We start from the raw sequence: 24,005 nt of genomic DNA, 5'->3' as shown, positions 1-24,005 counted from the left end.
GATTATCTATATTAATCCATCTTTGATTGTAAGTGCATTCTTCTTTCCATAAGACGCCAGGGGATGTAGCTCAGATGGTAGAGCGCTCGCTTAGCATGCGAGAGGTACGGGGATCGATACCCCGCATCTCCAACTCTCTGCATCTCTTTTCATTTGTGGTCTTCCTATTGCGCTCAGTCAAATTTGGGATCTTCAACATCAATAGTATTTCTTCTGATATTTTAAGTAAATAATTAAAAATTAAATGCCTTAAATTTTTATGTAAGTTTATTCATTTTAAATCTAAACAATTTGACAAAAAAAAATTCAATACCAATCATTATTTATGTTCAAAATTTAATTATATTTAAAAAAACAAAGATAAAATGTAAATTCTTTTCATAATTTAACATTCACATTTATCAAATAATAATAATCTAATTATATATGAGATGCTTTTCAACACTTATTTTGCACTTTTTAACATTTAATTTTCGTACACTTATTTATCAAACAATTTCATACTTTTTCCTCTTTTAGTTAATTCGAATAATTAATTAAAATTACTATATGGTTGACACTCTTTACTGTCACAACAATCTGAAACTTGTTTGAGTGCATTTGTCAGTAGTTTAGAAAATACGTATATAAACTCTTTCAAACACCAAAAAAAAATCATGCCAGCATGATGAACTGCGTTCTAAGAAAAAATAAATATCAGTTCATAGCAAAGAGACTGTCTTATAATCAAGGGCCAAAAAGGTGAGACTATGTCGAGCTTGACGTACTTAATATTAATGTACAAGAAGCAAAGTATCTCATGATTATGGGATACAATGAACATAATAAATAAACATTTTGGGGTCTACATTTACGTCTATTTTAAACTGTAAAAAAAAAAAAAAGCTACACTAAAATGGCAACTAATATAAAGCAAATGGTGGCTTACCGAAAATTAAACCGGCATCGGTGTTCCTAGCATACAAAGTAGTCCGATTATGGTCGGTAACTTCTCTGAAATTATCCATATTTGATCTCGTTTTCAAGTCTGTTTGCGGTGCTTTCTTCAGTAGATCAGGTCAAGTATCATGTTAGTATCAAATATTTGAAATATTAAAAGATTATGTTACTCGGGTTCGAATATGAACATTAGATACGAGTATGTATAATATATTCAACATTAATATGAAACTTATTCATGTGTCATATAGGTATTTCATAAAAAATTGTGAGTCCAAGCAATATAGATTAACAGTAAACTAGATTTGTAATATCCTAACTATAAGGAAAAAAAAAAATTATTACTTCGGTATGAAAAGTTATAAAAATAGTAACCCAGCTACAAAAAAATACAAAATAATCAACTATTAAATTTTATATTTTTTATCATAAGTTGACTAATAATAATTTTTAAAATTGACATAATAGAACATTTATATATTGTAAATTTAATCTTAATTCTAAAAAAATCTAACCCACATTACTTGTACATTGTGTAATTTAATATTTTTTATAGTTTTACTTTTCACCTAAAAAGCTAAAATAACAAATTTATCAGCTAAATTTAATTAAAATATACAAAAAATAAAGATAATAATTTTCATTTTTTCTCATTCTCTTAAAATTAACTCTTAATGTCATAAAGAAAAGCAAAGCTGAAAAAATAAAAATAAAAAATCAAATTAACAATGTTTAGATGTCAAATTCTTTTTAGAACTGAGACTAAAATGACATAATTTATAAATGTTGAGAGTTAAAATTATTATTAAGTCAATTTTAAAAGATGCCACCGTTAGCCAACTAAACTAAAAAAACAAATTAATAGTTTGGTGATCAGAAAAGAACTTAATAATATTTAAATAACCATTTTATAACTTTTCGTAACAAAAAAGAAATTTAATGGGTGACTAATATAGTTTTACTAAAGGCAGGTAGCATGTCTTCTCATTGTAAACAGGTTCAAGGTACAATTTAAAACGATTTTAAATGAACCTTACCAGGGAAGATGCTCCAATAGACGGTAGGCACCGAGCTGGAAAAATGCTCAGGTCTTCATTTGTACACTCAGGTAGACAACAGAAACCGGTTTATCTCTTCGACTGCATTTATGTGAGTGCCTGGTAATAACAAACATAACAAAGGAACCGGAGACAATGACGTATTCATGGGCTTAATTTTGTCCACCATTGTCTTGACCGTAGGTGCAGCCGGTACACCAAACCATTGAAGATACCAAGAAAGAATTGTTGAACTTTTCACCCCAAAGGATCCATCATTGGGCCAACTACCCGAGTTCAGATAATTACACAAATCGGTTTTTAATTGCTCGGCACTATTCAAGAGTTCTTCTACCTGTTTCCGAAGAGATCCTAGAAAAACGGATTGAACAATGCTGCCTCTTGAAGTTGTCAACCTTCCAGTCATGACAGCCTCGTTATAGGACAACGCAAGCTGCAAAAAAGGATATATATTATTAATGATGATAATAGCACAGACTAATAGCTGCAGCTCAATTAGAATTAATTCGCAATGCTGCCGTACATTGAAGAATAAGGAAAATCAGAGCATATAGCCTATGTTACGGACTTGGGTGTGAATAGTATACAAGGGTATGTGCCTGACGGGTAATATTCAAAATTTTGAAGTTATTCCAAGTATCGGGGGGCCCTTAAGGGTCATATCCCCATGCCAGTCAATGCAACATAGCATACTGCAATTCAATCCCAGTTCATTCATTGAAAATAACACTATAATTCAGTTCTCGAGATAAAACTAATAATAAAGTTTTTCTTGAGTAATAAATTACGACCACAAAGAGTAGACATATGGACACAAGTGCACCTAAGATCTAAAAGGCAAAACAAACCAGCACCAACAAACAATTGAAGCTTTCAAACCAAAACATGCCGAAAATCAGCCAGTTTTGACTTGTTAAATTTGAGTATATCCAGTATCACATTCTATACGTGACATTCAATACAAGTTGGAAGCATTATAGACAGGATTCCAGTATTTTTGGAATTAAAACAAAGAAAAAGTATTTATGCAATTTTTTATCGCTATAACATAATTGTATTATGAAACAAGAATGCATAAAGAAGTTACAGGAAAGTACCTTTAAACTCGAGACAGATAACGAGTCACCAACAAGAAGATTACTATTGGAAACCTGCTGTGCCAATGAGCCAATTGTGGTATACAAGGATAAATAGACCTAACAAGCAGAAAGACATTAAAACACAGATAAAAAATACATTGAGAAATAGATGACAAGAGTAAAGCGAATCCGGAAAAAAACAATTTTAAAACGTTTAGAAAACTTGATCTGATCAACAGGCTATAGGTATACCAACAAACTAACTTATTTCCAGTTGGCACTGCAATGTAATAGAGAAAAATTGTATACAAAAAATAAGAATTTAGGACAAAATCAGACTATTACCTGCAAAAGAGCTGGTCTGTCCTTGCTTATACACTCAAATAATACTTGTAAGCAAAACTCCTGGAAATCAATATCAGATCTGCAAGCACGTTGATTTCAGAATGAATAGATGATAAAATAGGCACCTTGAATTCCTTCAGTACTTAGTATTAATTACAATTATCATTGAAAATTGATACTCATGAGCCAACGTTCAAAATATAGTGAAATAGAATAGAACACCAAAGGTGGGAGTCGAAGGGGGAGGTCGAAGCACAAATAAAGTTGAGCCCTATGAAAAAGGATACTGCATTGCAGGTTCTAGAACTGGAGGCCCGGATACATAATTTCTGGTCTTACCTGCTATTCCAGGAAAGGTCACAGCAAAGTTGTGCGAAAGCTATTAAGCTTGGATCAGAAGAGAAGGTGCTGACAAGCTGATCAACAGTAACAGCAGCAGATCCATTGTTGCTGTTATTACCCGTATAGCCAGCTCTTAGACTTGTCAAACCAAATACCTAAGCGACAGATAAATCAACATCCATTTGAAGACCTAACTATAACAGGTAAGGGCTGGTTAAGGTAAAGTTATGCCAACAAAACCTTGTGCATTGCTCGTGAAAGCAGTGACTGACATCCTATGGGATCATCAACATATGAACAAGCTCCAACTTTCCGTTTGACATGGAGAATACCAGAGTGAAATGGGTCGTTCCTGTCACCAAAACTCCACCAAGGTTTGTCTGTAAGGGAACAACATAAATGATCAGAAATATGTAAATTAACATTTAGCAAGAAAAATTGCAGCAACAAACTCCACGTACTTTCAGGAACAAGCTCAATCACTTGAGGCCAGTATCGAGGACCACAGACGCGAACTGTCTTCAACTGCAACAGCATGGCAAGTAAAGCATTACACATGAGAAATTTTCTGAGAATAGACATGTTAGCAGACAGGTAGGTTCTGCTACAGTTGACATGCAGTTTCCCTACAATTTGGATTATTCCACAAGGTTCACTACACTAGCAACAGAAAGTTTAATAGTTACTTCAAAATTCAAATTGTCACTCAAAAGCTAACAGATTCATGCAAATTAACGTCAAAATTCATTTCCATGGAAAATTAAGGTTTGAAAATACTGACAATCCTAATAAGTTTGTTAACAGATCTTTGACTTACAATAGAACGCTCAGGCAGAATGCAAGGAGTAATCTCACAAAAACTTGTTTCTGAATAATGCTCAGTTTCCTTGATTGTGACTTCAAGAGGAGCATAAACAGGGAGGCCAGTGTCAACATCAACAGTTTGAAGCCAGCGAGCCTCCGTTGCAAGGACATACAAATGTCTGAAAGCCTGGGAAATGCAGTTATAGGAAAGAGGTAATGTACAACATATAAGCCAATTTGGGAAAACAAAACAGAATTCAAGTCCTTCCAAGTAAATATAGGTCCCACTGGAGTGTACCGTCTAAAATCAATAGTAAAATATTTTTTGCCATGCTTGGGTCGTACCAAGTACTATTTCCACCCAATCAAATTTTAAGCTACCTGAAAAACACCCTAATATTAATCATAACATACCTGAAGGTGGCAACGGTTATCATTGGGTCCAGTAGGCAATCGTGGATAAAGAGTGATAAGCAATGCTGCAATGGAACTGTTGCTGGTAGAAAATGTCCTCGTGCCTCCACCAAGAAACAAGAAACCAATTGCTACACTCACCTAAAATCAGAATACACTTACAAATAAATTAAGATGCCCTAAAAATAAGCAAACTGTTTGACAGCATGTTGGTTAACCCGTCTATTTCAGATTAATGCGAACAAACATGATATAGTTTATCTTGGGTTACACATTGAGTCGTGACCAATAAGCCATACCATTCTTATGCATTCAACATTGTTTGCTGATGAAAGATTGGCCACAGAGGCATTCGTAATGTTCCATGCAATGGAAGAAGGATTATTAAACCCTAAATGCTTTAAAGGTTTACAAGAAGACCTCAGTTTCACGTGCTCAACAATTAGGCATTTGGCACAGCAAACTAGGAGATGTTAAAAGCTTGATATATATGATGATAAACAACAAATGATCTTCTTTTGCAGCAGGTGAATTGTAGAATCCATATGCATAAACCAATTTATTATCCTTATCTTATAGATTCTCAGAATGAAAATTGCACTTTCCACATGATTCGAGAGTTCGTGACATGCATGAGATCATAAAAATATGCATATAATGTGTTATATCCTAAATCTGAAGGAAAAAAGTACACAATGAGAAGTTGATACAATTCAATCAGATCCTTCTCTACGGTATATTTAGAAACATTACCGCCATCTGGATACCATAATTAGCATGCCCATCTACAGAGCTCCGGTTGCGGAGAAACCTTAAAAGCCGGAAGGTTTGTAAATGTCCAGAGCCAGCCATAACCTACATCCAAATGACTCAGAAGTCACTACTATTACTTGGCAGAATTTGGCAACATAACAACAACAATAATAATAAAATTATCAACTTCATTTACCACAGACAAGGATAGAACAATAAGATGAAGGCATATCTCCAATGTGCCTCGGTCAACATACTGAGATAAACCTTTGGGAAAGGTACTCCTATTTGTAGTGGAAACAGGCTTGATCTGCAGCCGTTAAAATTACTCAGTTATCTCTCAAAAGCAATTGTACTTGTTGAGCAGTATCATATTTTATGTAAGACCTCATTCAAAAAGTAGGCAGCATATTCATAAAGCAACTCCTGTGCATTTGCATCCTTTGTGCCAGCAAATCTCAATCCTGCAAAATTAATCATAACAGATATAAGATACTCTCTTTTTCTTGGTGTGTCTGCATAAATATGATAAGGTTGAGAATATGCAAGACTAAACGTGGTAAACAGTATATGAATCAGCAGGAATACCATACCAAGAGAAATACATGCCCCAGCCACTATATTGACATATGCCTGGACAATAGTTTCTGCATCCATTTCATCAATGTCCATAGTATCATCCCTAAGACCTTTGACACCACTTTTTATAATTTCAGGAATCTGGGACTGAATCCAGTCTTTGGAGGGATGAATCCTGAAGAGAATAATCTTAAACTCAGTTATGAAAACTAGAAGCTTAAACAGTGAATGCTTCAATAATTAAGACATTTATCAAGTAAATTACCTGCCCCACATTATCAAATTCCGAGCAATGACACGAAGCATTATAAAATCAGGTCTTACGTATTGCAAATCAAAATGTGTTTGAGGGATTGTAAGCCGAGAGACAATCACCTCTGATTCACTCTGGTATATAAAATGAGAAAGGTTAATATATCTTATTTATGTCATATGCATGTGGTAATCTGCTCATAATTTCCCATGTTAAAATTACCTTCAGAAACATTAAAGCAAGAGCTATCATAGCCCCAGGTGCAGTGACATCAACATTGACAGTGGTTCCGTCCATCATCTAGTACACCAATATAACAGATATCAGCAGCCTTGAGAGGAAAAAAATTGTACATTTTTACGGAAATTTCAAACACAAGGTTATAATTAGGGAACTTAATTAAGTCAATGATAGGTAACAAACCTGCCCAGTGACCCGATTGTGTTCATCCACTGATGCCGCAAGCAGAAGGGATCTTTCCTGAATTAAAATAGTTGGTAAAAGAGAGAGAGAGGATTTGCACTTCAGAAAATGTAAAAAAATTCAAGGAGAAAAAAGCCATGGGAAAATTCATCTTCCTCCCCAAAATACTCATCCAAAATTTTTCTTTAGCTATCTATTATGTTTGTCCACTCCTAAATCATATAGAAGCAGTAACTGTTAGAAAATAAGAAAGGATCAAAAAAGTGTAAAGAGGAGTGGTATGAAAATGAAATTGTACTTATTAAACCTTGTGCTAATTGAAAGGGGACAAACTTTTCAGGAAGGATAGACTGATCAAGATGATATACTTCTTACTGTACAGAACTAAGAAATATGTTACAAAACCATTGATTTTTAACCCATACCCTCCACCAGAAGAAACCAAAAAGAACAAACCAAGTTTAAAGTGGGCAATGTACATTACGGATTTCCTTCCCACCAATATAGTGAAATAGCCGATCAACCAGTGTATCCATGAATCCCAATGCCTCTTCTCCTCGGCCTTCATTCAAGATAGCAGTTATCTGAACCATAACTTAAAAGACATTCATTAATATAAAAGCCCAGAATGATTCATACCCAATGCAACAAGACCCAATGAAAAGCCGGCAGAAACAGCATAACCCTCCCTTTCAAGGACATTGTCACCTCCACTTCTTCGGCCTATTTCACCCTGCAAGAAAAAGACATGTTTAACTACAAGAGATTTGGTAACAATTAAGAATGAAGAAAATTGCAGAAACAGTCCAAAGGTGCTGCATATGTTTACAATGGTAGGAAGATGTATTTTAATCATTGTAATAAAAAGGGAAAATGCTTATTAATTATTGTTACGAATACAACCCAACTCTGTTTTCTATCCAAAAACTCAGATTGAACAGTCAAAATGCATGGATAGAAATTGATTTATAATACAAAAAAAAAAAAGGTTCTTTTCCGTGGAAGATGTATTATTAACCAAGGAACCATAGAATAAAGCAAATAGCAACAGTTACCAGAAATTTGTTGGACAAATAAAGAGAATGTAAAAGATAAATCTTGCATGTCTGCGGTATTCATGTGTGTGTATACACGCACATACTAATTATACAAGTAAATGTCCATTTTCTTATATGTATATATGCATACATGTGTGCATGTCAAATATAATTTTGAATTTTCTGTAAGTGTAGAAGCAAGGATGCTTGTTGTTTACCTACAATTTGTAAAACATCCTATTAAGTTGATAAGCAAAAGAACTATAAGAAGTAAAAATATACTATACGTATACATGTGTGCATTTCAAATACAATTTTGAACTTTCTCAGGAGTACAAACAAGGATGCTTATTGTTGACCTACAATTATTAGTAAAACATCCTATTAAGTTGATAAGCAAAAGAACTATAAGAAGTAAAATCATACCAGTAATGTTTGCATTGTTTGAGGGTGTGCTGATCCTTCAAAAAGAAGCCCAACTGACATTAGTGCTGCAGTCTGTAGAACCCAGAAAAGTGTGAGAATAATTACTCCAAAGAATAGAGAAATATGAATAAATAAGGTGACTTTAATGTTCACATAAAGAAGCTCAAAGAACAATACTTTGGTTTGCAACCTGCTAAAGCTGCATGTCCAAGGTTTATTTCAGTTCAAACATCAATGCTGGCAATCTGATGACAATAATGAATGAATCTATATATAATTCCTAACACATACAAGTGTGCAAGTAAATTATATAACGAGAGAAGTACAATCTGTTACCTGCAGCAGTGTTGGTAACTCCAACTCTGGAAAGGAAGATGGATGTCGATAAGGTATATGCACATAAAGGCACTGTATAGAGTAGAGCCATTGTTCAGGTTAGATGACATAGCAGATGTGTATTGATCCGCAATGTTAGAAGAATGTTAATATTATCAGCAAACATTAGGTACTACATTAAAGCTCAAAAAGCATAAATTATTACCTTTGATATAGAAGGTTGCATGGTCCCTCTATAAGAGGCTGCCAGACCAAGCATTAAGCCTACAGTTGTCGCTTCATGTTCCTATTGGTGAAAAAAATCAGTTAGGTATATTAAAACCTAATAATGAAAAAGGGCTACTTGAGCCTTTAGTATACTTATCAAAAAGTATGCAGGTTTCTTGCAGAGATAGAAGTTGTTCCTACCTCAGTGATTACAGCTATAGAGATACCAGAAATCACTAAGCAAATGCAATTACATTCAGTTAACCTTGCGATTAAAGACTTCGAAACATGATTTTTCATCTTAAAATGCATTTAGTCAATACTGATTTCTCCCCCTCTTTTATCTTGAGAATTCCAGAACCAGTCACAGGATCATCACATAATTAATTAGGTTGTGCTGTAACCAATCAATTGCAAGAAAAAAGTTTCAATGAACAAGAGAACCTGTGAAAAGTACTGGTATGTGTCCGTAATAGTTAAAACACGCAGAAACCCGTGTAGTCCCAGAGCAAGGAGAAGTCCAGCATGAACTGCATTAGGTTCCTCAGGCCTGTTATATATTATCCATGTTCTTGACACTTTTCCCTGCAAAAGCTTAAAATGCATCACATAATAATCCCAAACTAGCAAGCATGCGTAAACCACATAATATATTAGCACAACTGAGCAAGAGAAAAAGAAAATTAGAGAACATAAATGGCAACATACAGTCTCAAATTTTGCGAGGTACTTTTAACTGTATATTCATAAATAAATAAATAACCAGACGACATAAGCAATTTTCAAAGAATAGATTCATGAAGAAACAGGAACTTTTGGCCCACTGTAAAACTGGTATTGTACTTCCAAAAGATATCATATTAACCTGAAGTGGGGCCAATCTTAACCCGGCAGCAACAGCATTGTGGAACTCAGGCCATGACTTGAGTTCTTGAATGTTCCTTATGCTTGGATCAAGATTAACCTATCAGCACAACAATTGTAGAAAATAAATACAAAAAGGAAAAAAAAAACTGAAAATGATGCAAAGGAGATAAATGGGAGAATGTTTAAAAGAAAGAACAGTAAGGAGAAGAACAGAATTACAAATGGTTTCTGTGGCTAAACACAGAATTCTTAACCCAAGCATCCGACAGTTTAAAAAAATAGGCAATAAATCTTGAAAATATAGAGCAAGAATTATACGCCATATATAATAATATTTTGCTGAAAGCTTTCTAGTTCAAATTTTCCATAAATGATAATACAGTTGCTCACTCACAGGGAAACTTGACAGTATATATGATATCACCCAAAGAACAAATGCATGTTAAAAAGAAAAAAAGAAATAGCAAAAGAATTATTGCTGGACCTACAGTGGCATTTTGTTGGGCTGGCAACCGCCCTGCTAAAACAAGCTTTGGGACAGTAAAGGCCTGCATAAAGTGGCAAGAGATTCCATCAGGAAAAAAGTGGCATGCATCTTAAGGTAATCAATCTCATAAGAAAACAATCAATTGATGAAAATAAATGTAAAAATCCAAAAGAGCGAGTACCTCTGTTAATAGAGTATATATGGTTGCTAAAGTAAATGCCCCACGGCCAAGAGGAAGAGCAGTAGTCCTTTGTGCAAGCTGCCACAGTTGAGCCTGAACAAACAAAACAACATTAATGTATGCAATCTGCGTTGAGTTATGTGTAGCGCAAACTATAATCATCATATTATTACTCTTCTAAAATGACAGCTAACATGTCAGATAGAAGAGACTACCAAACTAAATGAATCTCATCATGTAAGTTGTTTGCATATCCTGTCAGATATTCATGTTAAAATCTCAAGGGTATTTTGCAAGCCCTCAAACATTATCACTATCTCCTTATAAAGAAACTATCAAGGGCATTATCAAAGGAAGGAGGAAATTGTAGGCTAATGCATCCAGTGTGTTTTAAGAATATTGATCTAAGCATATATAGATATACATGTGGTACCATACATTGTCAGACCAATTTATTAGAAAATGATTACAACTTAAGCTACAATCTGCTAGAAGGAAAAGAGGTGGCTATACAGCATTCAAATCAAGCAACAAAAGAAGCATACCTGTTGAAGATCCTGATCAGAGGCACTTGGATTGGCTGATGTTTGGATAGCCACAGGTCTTGCAGAGCATAGAAGGCGCCTAACCTAGTACCAGTGAGAATAGCAAGTACGAAAAGACAAGAAATTTCAACAACCATATTTCCATTTTCCGCAATAATTAAAAATATACATAAACATGCAACAAAAATTATAAACAACAGAAGGAACACTAAAGATGAATGTCCAATCTTATTTCAGATGTAAAAAGGGGAAGCACTTCCTAATTTAATTCTAAATCTAAGGATGTATCAGTGAAGATCATAGAGTAGTTACTTCTAAACTCAACATAAAGCCTTAGACATTATTGTTTAAAAGATTGGACTGCGACAGACCTCATTTAATCTTAGATCCCGACCATATCTCAACTGGGTGCAAGAGCTGAATATGTTCTCCATGCCATCTGCCATTGATCCATCAATGGAATCTGTATCCTCGAACTTGGTGCTTTCCAGACCAACAGTATCAGATATTGTTGAAGGAATTGTCACAGGATGCAAATGTAGCATGTAAGGTGTAGACATAGAGACCAAATTCATATTTGTTTGTGTTTCTAGTTCCTTAAATTTGCATGAACGTGCCAAACAGGACAAAGCCAAATCCTCACGACCAATTAGTACATATGCAGCTGCAGGCCAGTCAGCAGGAGGAGACTCGCGACACTTATCCAAAGCCTAAGAAGCAAATGCACAAGCAATCATGATTCATGAGTAAAGCAAAGCAAAGCAAAAAAAAAAAAAAAGGGGAAGAAATCACCCTTTTAGTGAGCGACCAGTGAAAGGTACAAAAATTCTGATAACATCTTTTCAAGGGCAACATTAAAGTGTCTTCTAACAGGACAATGAAACATCATAAAAAGAAAAACTATTTTTTTCATAATGGAGGGAGCACAATGAGAAAGTGAAAAATGTAACAATAAATTTAAGAAGCATCTTTATTGCTGAGAATGAATAACAAACCTATTTAACATGGAAAACATATTAACAAACAAAGATCATAATGAATAATAACAATATCCAGCCATAATCATGGATAACATTTAAGTTTAACAATGTCATTACTGACCTAATATTCCTTTTATATTATAATGTTATAGACAGTAGCACCAAAATCATACTTCAAGCCTTGTCAAAATATTTGATTAAAAATTACATGTATTATGAGTTATTGGAGCTTACATGTCGGAGAGGAAGAGATACACCAGAAGGCAAAGAATCTAACTCTTTTAACCCAAATTTCTCCCCAACCATTGCCAACACCGTGAGCTCCTCATTAGAGGAAGATGATCCAGAGGCAATGTTGCAGCTAACACCAGATGAAAGCTTATTTCCTATGATTTTAGCATCACATAATAAACTGTAAAAAGATACAATCTTACGAGCCCAGCTCACCACAGAACTTCCATCTTTACAAACTACTAGTGGAAGATTGTTAGTTTTGTCGGAAGTACACCCATGTTGCAAACAATTTTCCAACCATCTGAATAAATTGAAAGGAGCTTTGCTGGACAAACAATTTATGCCCATCTTGACTGTCTTGCAAAGAGCAGGAAAATCACGAACATAATGATCCAAATAACATTCTTCACCCAAGAATTTTGCAATATTACACAATAGAATTGCCAGAAGCTCCAAATCCCTATTTAAGGAAATTCACACCAAAAAGCACAAAGTCAGAAAAACATTTTTGCAAATTGCTGAAGTAAAACCAAAAGAAACAAAAATTAGCAGTCAATATGAATAGCCATTACATTACAGCCAACTTTCAAGCTCACAAAGTTATTCAAGCCTAACAACTTAAGAATCTTGCATCACTTAACCTCACGATTATATCATGACAGGAATCTTGCAATTTAAAATGAGAAAAAGTTCCAAAATCTTTGGAGAATAAATCATGGTCCCTCTCATATGAATATTGCCGCATATCAGCTAGCTACATCATTTTACATTGTAATATTTTAAACTTTTTTCATGAAACAGAGATGCTTTGTGAAATTATTATCTATTGAAGCAACTACATTGAAGAAAATGCCAGCAAGAGCAAAGAAAAGGCAAGAGCAAAAAATAAACAGACAGAAAGATTAATAGCAAAAAGTCATTAGAACCTAAAGCATGTGAAGAGAATAGCACGGACGGGATTTTGATTTACCTTCTTCGAAGGTTATCCATTTTCAGACTTTCATAAACTGCATGCAGAGAGTCCAAACTTTCCATCAATAGATCAAAGTGAAATGATTTTTCTGAACTTTTTGTACCATCTATATTTGATCTCATTGAATCCAATCCTGTCCTGTCAAGTGCTACACCAGAAGACAATCCAATCATATTGTTTATTTTGCAGTAGTTCTTGTGAAATTTGCTATTGAGAAGAAACTCCCAAGACGACTCTGCTGTCTCTTGAGAAACTACAGATGACTTCTTGCACATTTGCATGATAGCATCACAAAAGGAACTCCATTCAGAATCAACAGTAGGATTAGCCTCTGACAAGCGGCTAGATTCACTATCACCCCAAAGAAGAACCAGAAAATGGTTATAGAAACTCGGGCTAAGCCCCTCAGCCATTGCTGTTATGGAATCATTTGCCAACGACGATGACGGGCTTCTATGTAGTGCACATCGAAATATCTATACATACGTGGCAAATTAAAATTGTTAAAGCTCATAACTGTGATGTAAAGCGAGAAATTTCAATAGATTGCAACATACAGTGAAACTAATTCAGGGCTACCAAGATTTTCTACAGTATAGAACTTTTAATTGCTTCAATACTACTAGAAACAGAAAGTAACAGCTTCACTTACAAGGGGCAAAATTCATGCAATAGAAAAATAAATATATGAAAGTAAAACAAGATTTGTAAATAGAATAGTAAGCAACTGAGTAGCAAGAGTAGAACACTTGAACCAATAAAGTAAAGCATGGAAGTACAATACCATTCGATTATTTACTTTCACATTAATACGCGCTTCAACAGCGTCAGCCAATCCTACAATCTTGAGGTCATGGGAAATGGATGTTGCTTTTGAGAACCCCAAATTGCAAGAGGGATTTCCTATGCCCAAACATGAAGGCAGCAAATATCTGCAAAGGCATTGCTTCCCGGACTGCATTTAAATGAGATGCAGGTTATAATCAACAAAAGAATAGTCAGTCAACCTTTTATTGACGTTCTCTTAGGCATCGAGATAGCAAAATCAAAAGATGAAAGTCAAAGAAAATTATTAAACGATCAACTTCCTTTGGAGTTTGGCATCAACAACTTACGTGTGCCTAGACTTACCTACTACTGTTCGATATTTGTACAGGACTTAGGAAAGAAGGGGACTTAAAATAAGACTGGCTACATAAATATCACATTACATTATTAGCATGAAGAAACTGATTTCTTACTCTCTTTTCATCAAAAATTCACAAATACTTTCTTATTCGTTATTGATTTTTGGGCTTTGCTTTCACAATATTAGACTTTAGCCACCCATACTTCTTCAAATCTAAAACCCATATTCAAGTTTGGAACCTAAGACCAACTTCAAAAATACATCAAAACCCCATACCTAAGTTGATTAAACATTTTAACTCTTATCATCTTCTTGCCTTCAGTTACCCCACCAAGTCAAGCCTTAACATGCTGATTTATACTATATCTCTCACCTCCCTCCATCCCTATTTCATATCAGCTGGATAGAAGAACTCGCATTTAAAAGCTTGAAAGCAAGAGCCGATGCATAATCCCACATGGGAACCAAACACCAGCGGTTTCTTTGAGTAACATATTTTTGCAACATACTATAGATATCACTATGCTTGAAAGGTCAAGACAAGAAGGTAAGATAAACTGCCAAATGGAAAAGACATCCACTAAAAATTAGAAAGTCTATACCAGGGGAAAAAACAGAATAGCCTCTAAATTCCATGAAAAACAGAAACATGGATTACAAGCGAGGGAATAACTAACTGCACATCAGCATAATGGCAGAAACTACACAGAGACCATAGCAGCATCCTAAAGTATCAGCAATTGGAAGGGTGCAAAAGACAAATAATTTTAGTAGAAAATGTATCAAAAGGAAATTAAAAAGGAATTGCCTATACAAATATTATAAACCACACTAAGCCAAAAGCATGAAAAGGAAGAACTTACATAAAGAATTAATATGCTTTCTGGAGCCAAAACAATGATGTCTGTATATGGCAGCAATCCCACCTTCACACTGGGAAAAAATCAAAGAAAACCATAACAAAGAATCTAAAAAAATCAGCCACTTAAATTATTTTTTTAAGAAAAAGATAAATGTAGCAATACCTGGGCCGTGTCACAATGACAGGAGCTGCAGCAATTGCAGGTATGCTCCAGCTCATATCAGGTTTAACATCATATAGTATCTCGTTATTTATTTCAACAGTCTGAAGCCTTAAAGAAAGTAATTTTTTTTGCTCTAAGAAAAGAAAACAAATTATAGGAGCTGAATCATCATCAGTTGCAAGAAACACCTGGAAATGTTTGAGGCCAGCAGTTAACACTTAACACAAATAGCTAAATCATCAATTACTGGTAAAAAGAAAAGCATCATAAAAATAAACTTAAACTTCAGAGGACTTGAATGAGAAGTTGGGAAACGAAGAACAAAAAAAAAAAAGCAAAAGCAAAAGCTAAAAATAGGTTTAACAAAAGCTATCGAATGGAATATTAGGACAATAACAAACTCAGCCTACTAATTATATTTATAGGACCAGCTACACAGATCATAGTGGACCACTATACTGTATTTTAAGTTCACATCCTCCATAAGCCAAGTGAAAGTATTTTCCATCTTTATTGTTTCCACATATGTCTTCTTCGGTCTTGCTCTCCCTCTCTCAGCATGACAATCCAGTATCGTGCATTACATGACATATTATACATGGATGCATCCAAAGAAAAAACAAATGTAAAATAGAATTATGACAAAGACGATAATGTGCATGCAATTCCATAACCATTAAGGGAATTGGAAAACCAGAGAAGTCAAACAAAGCTCATTTAAAATATACTTACCAAAGTTATCATTCCCTCACATCAAGGCAAGGAACTTTCACAAGTTGAATAGGTGAAATACAGTGTTTAACATGTCTCCAAGCAACTTGCTGATAAGGATCTTAGTACCAATAAAGCTATACTATCCAACCTTTAAGAAATCTGAGAGCCTAAAATGCATTAAATGGTCTGTCATATAAGAATTTCAGGCAACTGGAGGTATGACTAACTTTTCTTCTCCAGACAAAAAGATGCAGGTAGACTAGGCACCTAAATATCTAACCCAATTTGATTTTCCACGCTGACAACTGAACTCTTAACAGAATCAAAAATATTAGCTGAAGCTTTCTAGGTGCCTTTTTCAAAAATTTAGCAAAAGATAATCAAGTGTTATAAACAAAAAAATATTTCCTAAGGTGTTCAAGAATTCTACAATGCACACAATTATCCTAATTAACCAACTTTAAAAATGAAAAAAAAAAAAAGAAAAAGAAGAAGAAGAAAGGATAAAGGATAAACAAATATAACTATTGATAACAGACTACCAGATAGATAACACTCATAAAGGTAAAATTTTAAAGAAAAGGATCAAGCAGTGTTGCCAAAGGCTCACTCCAGGCACTAGAACCCTTATATTGCCTTCAGCACAAGGCGCAAAAAAAGGGGTATCCTGAGTGAAGTAAAGCGCAATATGTACATATATGAGGCTTTGCAAATCTGCATATGTATAATATATAATGCTTAAGATACGTAGTTAACTCTAAAGTATGGTCAAGTTTAACATACAATCTTTTTATTGGTCAATATGCATGATTTCCTTTTGGTCAATGTTTGTTGTTGAATGCTTAGTTTGATGTTATGCCTTTCTTCCTAGTAAAGGTATATCAAACGAAAACACTGAAAAATTAAAGAAATTAAAGAGAATTCAAAAAGGCAGGCCTTTTTTATGCTCATCGCCTTCTAGAAAAGCGCACCTAGGTGCACACCTTGACAACAATGGGATCAAGTACCTTAGAAGCAGCTGTGTGAGCCCCCTTCCCCTGCCATATTCTATGGAAGCTGAAGCGTTTCGGTAATACACCAGTAGGAACTGTAGCAGATAAACTTGAATTTTCCACTTCAAGGCTTGAATTAATTACTTCAGCAACCCAAACTGAATGCTGCATTTTAACTGCATACAAAGTAACAAAAGTATAAATAAATTATATGAAAAGAATAAGTAAATAAATATTAGCGGGGAAAAGTATTAATCAGACAAAAGTTGAATGCAAAACCTTTGTTATATGATGCCATTAGAGGGATGAGATCACTGGTCCAAATTGTTCTTTCATCAAAATCCCTCATTATGTTCAGTTTTCCTCTTTCTTCAATGTAAATTGACTGCAAATTTCATGTCACATAATATTTTCAACTCTAGATATAAAATCAAAAAGCTCAAAATGAAGAATCAATGTTATCGAAAATACAATTGTATGTATACTTAAGCATCTGAAGAAAAAAATATAAACATAAGATGCATTCAATTGCAAACCTGTGGTTCTTCCAATAGATCTTTCAGAATCAAATGTGACGACATTGAGCTTGATTCTCCTTTAAGAAGCTGATCATAAGCACTCAGAAAACTATAATTGTTATGCGGGCTATGCCCAGTTTCTCTTCTATTACGAATTATGTCACGGGAACCCAGTGAAGGACTTGAATATGGAAATGGGCCATGCTTTAGTAAATTCCCTTCAGCCCCCTGCTGGAGTAACAGTCCAAATGGAAGAGACCAAATAGATGTGATGGAACCAGGAAGAGGAATGGATACTACTTCACCTGTTACACAAAACAAAAGCATCAGGAAAATCAGTTTCGTTCACCATTAAGAAATCAGGATCAAAGTTCAATAAGCTAAAATGAACACGATAAAACAAGTAACCTTAGAACCAAATAAACCAGTCCAGAAATATAACATTGGCTACTCTCTAGTGGAAATAAGCTTAAGCTCTGCAAAACAAGAGCTAGAAAGGTTTTTGACAATCGGCTTTCGTCTACAATGCTTACCTGATGTATTGTAGATGGTTAAAGAATCAAGTTGTAAGACACAAAGAAGAGCTTCCGGATTATCACCCATACGACACCAGCATGCCTAGAATTAAGGTAAAAAATGTTGCCAAAACAAAAATCATTTAGTAAAAACGAGCAAAATACACCAAGAATATTATTTTTCATACGGCTAAAGCATTAATTTCAAAATCCATTGACAATTCAACAGACCTTGATGACAGAAGAAGGTAATGTGAATCTCTTAAAAACTCTTGCACCAATACTCCAAATTATACTGTTACAGGCAAGTAAAAAACGATTAAATTGAGCTCAAATTTTAGTCAATCTTATCGCTAAGTTCAAATTTCCAATAATTTAACAGTACAAAAAGTAACCAGCAGCTAATTTTGATCAAAAACTACTGAAAAAGTGAAAATAATAACCGGTTGCCTCGTATAAAGAGCTCGTGGTCACGGCGGTCACTGAGAGCTGAAGCCGAGGCGTCATTATCCGAACTATCCTCATGTTGCCTCGCGATTTCTTGATCGAAGAGGAAATAATCGTAATCATCGGTCGAAGTATCCGACGGTTTTCCGTCAAGTGCCTCGGCGATTAATCCGAACGGCTTGAACTCGCCGAGTACGGAGAGTTGGCGAACGCCAACCGGCATTTTTTGAGGAGTGAGTCGACTCGAAGAGAGGTTTAGGGAGTCAAAAGTGTAGAAATTGAAATGAGCTTGCAATTGGAAATGCGAGTTCTATGGTTTATAATTTTATCTCCCGCTCTTTTTTGTTAATTTTTTTTTTTAATTTTAGCACCAAAAAATTAAAACCCTAGAAGGTTTTTCTGTTTGGATACAGACATAATAATGCTATCCTCCCATGGGATGAGAACAACCCCATGGGCATAGACTTTTTAGGGTAAGCTACATTTCAAAAAATAATTAATATTTAAAAAAACATTATAAAATTAAAATGTTTTCATTTCTTATATATTTTTTATTGATAATTTTTAGACTTTTCAGGCTAAAATATTAAAAAATAATAAAAATTAAAAAATTAAACCAATATATAAATATTAAAAATTAAAATTAGTATTATTTCGATTTTAAAAATCACCATATCTTTCCATAAATCAAAAAAAAAATCGAATAGTAAATGATCATTTACCAAAAGTTCCATATATTTTTAAGTTAAAACACTAGGCTCTGGCTAAGAGTCCAATAAAAACACACCAAGCTAAGCTTTAAACATGCCCAACTCTTACATATAAACTGGTTTAGTCCTCATTTAGAACACTAAAACAAACAGTTAAAACACTGGGCTATAGCTTAGATTGCAGACACCAAGTTTATAAGCTTAAACATGTCCAGTTCTTACATGTAAATTGGTTTTGTCAAAGCTCCATATATATATAAAGACTAGCTAGGGTCGGGGTAGATGATTTTAGCTTCTGGTGCTGAACTTAGATTCAGCAATGGTAACTCCATCATTTAACGGTTAAACGATAGGTCCATATAGAAACACACCAAGCTAAGATTTAAACATGTCCAGTTCTTACATATAAACTGGTTTTGTCAAAACTCCGCATGTACATGTATATATAAAGACTAGCTAGGGTCTGTTGTGGGAGATGATTTTAGCTTCTGGTGCTGAACTTGGATTCAGCAATGGTGACTCCATCATTTAACAGTTAAAACACTAGGTCCATATATAAACACACCAAGCTAAGCTTTAAACATGCCCAGTTCTTACATATAAACTGGTTTAGTCCTCATTTAAAACACTAAAACAAACAGTAAAAAACTAAGCTCCAGCTTAGATTACAGACACCAAGCTAAGCTTTAAACATGTCCAGTTTTTACATGTAAACTGGTTTAGTCCTAATAACACTAAAACAAACCGTCAACAGGGCTATAGCTTAGATTACAGACACCAAGCTAAAGCTTAAACATGTCCAGCGTTTTGTTACATATAAACTGGTTCAGTTCTTCCTAAAACCTAAAACAAACATACATTATTAGGGTTTATATATAAAAAGAGTAGCTAGGGTTCTGTCGTGGGAGATGATATTTAGTTTTTGGTTCTGAACTTGGATTCATCGATGGTGACACCTTCATCAGCTGCACGTTCACCGCCAGACATATCAGAGTTGCTCAGACCACCTTTGCGTCCCATTTCTTGGTACCCTTCTGTTCCTAGTTGTTGCTTCCTTGTTTCCCCTCCTTTGTGCCTCCCTTTTCATCATCATACATTTCAAAAAAAACCGCATATTGATTAAAACCTAAAACACACACATTTGACAAACACAAACAAATTCTTGCTTTATTAATTTATACCTTCAGCTAGGTTAATTTGAGCATCCAAGCTTTTCCCACGAGTCCCACCAGGAACCACAGTCTCCCCTTGCTTTGCCCTTGCATCAAGCTCTTCTTTTTCCTCTTGTGGTGCATTCCTCATAGCTTGATATTGCTCTGACGCCATTTTTCTTCTTGCCTTTTTTTTTAGCTGCTGCTTGTGATAATATTGCTGTGAGTTGTGATAGTGATGATTGTACCGATTGCGGGAAATGCTTGTATATATATGGGAGGGAGTGCATGGGGTTGATCGGTGATGAATGATAAGCATTGGCGACGTGGTGGATTAAGGAAACAGGTTGTGATCCACGTAAGCACACCGTCAGCCAATAAGATGACACGAGTAATTTTTGTTCAGTCCATTGCATGGTAAACTTTTGAGGGACACTTTAGGGTCTTCACACGTTATCTCTTGCCTAGGGTGTAAATAAAAAGAAACAGTAGCTGTACGATATATATTAATGGTAGAAATGAGATTTTTTTTTTCACAAATTTAGATATTTGTCTAATACTATTAAATTATATTAATGTAGCAATGATTATCAATAACATTATGTCACATAGTAGTCTTATATTTTGACATATGATAAGTTTTTTTCTCATATGTCTTGTGAAGACATTGGTCATTGACTAACACAGAGTGTATCAATAAGTCTACTCAGTACCATGAAAGCCCCTAAATATTAGTCACTTTACTTTTACATTAGTTGAGATTTAATCTTTATACTTTAAAAGTTAAAAAATAAATTCTTTTAATTTAAAAATAGTAGTTTAATTGTTAATAACTTTAATATTTTTTGATCAACTTGAATAATATAACATATCATATGAAGGAAATTTAATCAACATATTGAGTTGAAAATTCTGACAAAAAATATTAACAATGTTAATGATCGGATTGAGAAAACTAATTTAAAAAATTAAAAAATTTTAATTTTAAATTTTTTTAAGTACATAAGTTAAATCTCAAATTTCTTTCAAATACAGATAATATATTTTAACTATATTAATTTGGAAAATTTACATGCACATGATCAACAACATGGCTAATTTCTCTGGATATACTTAAATTATCATCTAGATTCTAAATTACTCTAAATTTAAAAACATAACTTAAAAAACTGCAATTAATTTAACAATAATATACGACTAAATTGAAAAATTAAAAAAATATATGCAGATATGTTATATGTGTATCAACTATTGGCCTATCAAATTTTAAATGCTTAAGACTCATTTAGTTTTTGAATTTTTCTTCAATTCACTATATATTAATATTTTTTGTAATGTGCTTAAGACTAAGACACGTAATATTTCTAGACGGTAATACGTCACCTAAGGCATTATAATTTGATGATTAAGGGTGTCCATCGCTCAAAGTGTAGCCTGGGTCTAAATTGCGTTAATCACGTTGATTGTTTGAGAAACTGGGATGTGATTTTAGGGTCAATTTACTAATAAAGTCATATTTATTTTGATAAAAGGAGAGGTTGAGTTAGTGACCTAAAATTTCAAAATAATAAATTTCTTATAACTAAACCAATTAATTAATTGAAAAATTTTCCAAACATATAATATTTTTATAAAAAGTCCTTGTTATATTTAAATAATAAAAGTTGATAATCACATCACATGCATATATAAAATATGCAACTTTTTTGAATTAGCTGCTTGGTTTGACCAATTTTAGAATAAGTCCCTTTGGTATAAAAATGTCAAATAATAATCCCATTATTTTATTGAGTAGGTATTTTTATATATGAGGCATCAAGAAGATGGTGATGCAAGTTTTTTCTTTTTCTTCTTTCTTTTTAGAAAGTTCCAACTCCAGAAAACACATATAAACAAAATAAATAAAATCAATGGATTAAATTAAGTAGTAAAAAATTTGATATTTTTTAAGTAAGTTTTTGGGTCTAGCAAGGCAAAAAAAAAAATCAAAAATGAGTTAAAAAATTTTACAAGACTCGATAAAAAAAATTATTATTTTGAAGGACTAAAATTCAATTTTATCATATATTAACATAAAAATTCGTAACTTTCAAATGGACCCTTAATTTTAAGGTAGCTCTTCATTGACTTGTTAATCTGTTTCTAAATTTTGAGAGTATTTTAGAATAATAAATTATTTCATGAGTCAGTTTTGACTCGTATTGTATTAAATTTTACATTTTTATTTGTTTGTTTGTTTTATTATTTAATAAGTATTTACTTTTATAATTTTTGTCTACTATTGTAGTACGTTTTTTTAGTCTTACTTGTGCATGTAGTATTGTTTTCGCGAGTGGTTTTAGGGTTAGTTTTGTTGTCGTCCTCTCTAGTTTGGTGGATGCTCGATTCTTTTGCCGATTTATGCCCGCCACTTTGGACCATCTGGGGTTAATTTTCTTTTTGTATTGCTTGCAACCACTCCTAATATGTTGTGCTTAAGTTGTGATAAAGCCAATTAACGTGTCATAATGCTCTATTGATGCTAAAACTAAAACTAAAACTTTTATTGTGTTGATGGAACTTGTCCTTCAGCACGTACAATAGGTATTTGTTATTTTTTCTTCTCGAACTATATATTTTTATTAATTGAATAGATTAATGAATTTCCGTTTTGAAAAAGAAAAATGAAAAAAAGTGAATTTACTAAATAAAAAATTGTGGGGGCAATACATGGAAGAGTTCAAGATGGGTGCTCTTTTATCATAAACACGACCTTATCAACAGTTAAAGAGCATACCAAAACACCTTCATTTTCATAACTTCTGTATTATAATTATTTCCCGGTCAGGCCGGTTCTTACTTCTTCTTTTTTTAAATAATTATAATAATTGGCTATTGTCATTTTCATTTTTAATTTTACCAAAAATACAAAATGGTTTTTAAAAAACACATTGGTTAATCTGGTAATCATACTTTTAAGTTCGAATAATCTCGAATTTAAGTTTATTTCGGATTATATAATTAAATCATGTCGAATTTAAATAATTTCAAATGAGTTTAAATTATTTTTAGATTTAAGTCATTTCGATAAAAATTTCTAGTCTTCTCATATTAAAAACAAACAAAACCGAATTTGAATACAAAAATTCAACTCAATAGCTTTTGTTGAGTCATTTGGGTCATGGGTAATGCAAACACATGTGGTGCACATGCATATGGCGACGGGTGCCGGCCGGAAAGGTATGACCAACACAAAGTTATTCCTTTTCACCAGACTAAAAGGGATTAAAATAATATTTAGTCCTTCAATTTAGTAATTCTTTCAGTTTGGTCCTATTTTTTGGGGCCTATGTATGTTAGTTTTAAAATTTGACAACTTTTTCTTAATTTAGTCATTGAATTTCTAGACTATGACACAACATCCTTTTAAAAAATAAATTTTATAAACATCTTTCGCTCGTATAAATTGAGTAGATTAGGTTGATTTTGAATCGAGTTAATTCAAATTTAAAAGAATTTGAATCATTCGTTTCAAGCCAATTTTAAGTTCGAGTCATTTTGGA

The 24,005-nt window shown here is 33.5% G+C and overlaps 2 protein-coding genes and 1 non-coding gene across 4 annotated transcripts; 1 reads left to right on the top strand and 2 right to left on the bottom strand.

The window, feature by feature from the left end:
• The first annotated feature begins 59 nt into the window (after positions 1-59).
• TRNAA-AGC (transfer RNA alanine (anticodon AGC)) lies at positions 60-132 on the top strand. The gene has a single exon. It is a non-coding gene; the product is annotated as a tRNA-Ala (tRNA).
• Positions 133-748: 616 nt separating this feature from the next.
• On the bottom strand, positions 749-18,974 carry LOC107936371 (anaphase-promoting complex subunit 1). 2 transcript variants are annotated; one of them, XR_001694387.2, is made up of 38 exons: positions 18,599-18,973; positions 18,387-18,450; positions 18,174-18,258; positions 17,659-17,945; positions 17,402-17,507; positions 17,138-17,298; positions 15,417-15,604; positions 15,255-15,324; positions 14,047-14,217; positions 13,260-13,738; positions 12,290-12,749; positions 11,447-11,785; positions 11,076-11,159; positions 10,531-10,623; positions 10,351-10,410; positions 9,861-9,959; positions 9,440-9,580; positions 8,994-9,074; positions 8,789-8,860; positions 8,453-8,524; positions 7,629-7,722; positions 7,469-7,551; positions 6,990-7,046; positions 6,789-6,866; positions 6,579-6,700; positions 6,328-6,488; positions 6,122-6,198; positions 5,931-6,044; positions 5,735-5,836; positions 4,982-5,122; positions 4,581-4,754; positions 4,225-4,288; positions 4,004-4,143; positions 3,761-3,918; positions 3,422-3,500; positions 3,095-3,193; positions 1,977-2,430; positions 749-1,043 (listed from the first exon to the last, which is right to left on the bottom strand). XR_001694387.2 is itself a non-coding variant. In XM_016869090.2 (37 exons), exons 1-37 carry the CDS (start codon positions 18,823-18,825, stop codon positions 2,044-2,046), a joined length of 5,469 nt encoding a protein of 1,822 aa, XP_016724579.2. In that variant the 5' UTR covers positions 18,826-18,974; the 3' UTR covers positions 749-2,043. The 2 variants fall into 2 exon arrangements, 1 of the variants encoding a protein (XP_016724579.2); XM_016869090.2 differs by having other exon boundaries at positions 749-2,430; positions 18,599-18,974.
• A 908-nt stretch (positions 18,975-19,882) lies between these two features.
• LOC107936340 (late embryogenesis abundant protein D-19-like) lies at positions 19,883-20,714 on the bottom strand. Its single transcript, XM_016869044.2, has 2 exons — positions 20,494-20,714; positions 19,883-20,391 (listed from the first exon to the last, which is right to left on the bottom strand). Exons 1-2 carry the CDS (start codon positions 20,636-20,638, stop codon positions 20,228-20,230), a joined length of 309 nt encoding a protein of 102 aa, XP_016724533.1. The 5' UTR covers positions 20,639-20,714; the 3' UTR covers positions 19,883-20,227.
• Positions 20,715-24,005: the final 3,291 nt, after the last annotated feature.

The sequence above is a fragment of the Gossypium hirsutum genome, chromosome A10 (assembly GCF_007990345.1).
Source record: "Gossypium hirsutum isolate 1008001.06 chromosome A10, Gossypium_hirsutum_v2.1, whole genome shotgun sequence".
NCBI lineage: Eukaryota > Viridiplantae > Streptophyta > Magnoliopsida > Malvales > Malvaceae > Gossypium > Gossypium hirsutum.
The sequence above is the reverse complement of the archived record's forward strand: the minus strand, read 5'-3'. Positions and strand labels throughout refer to the sequence as shown.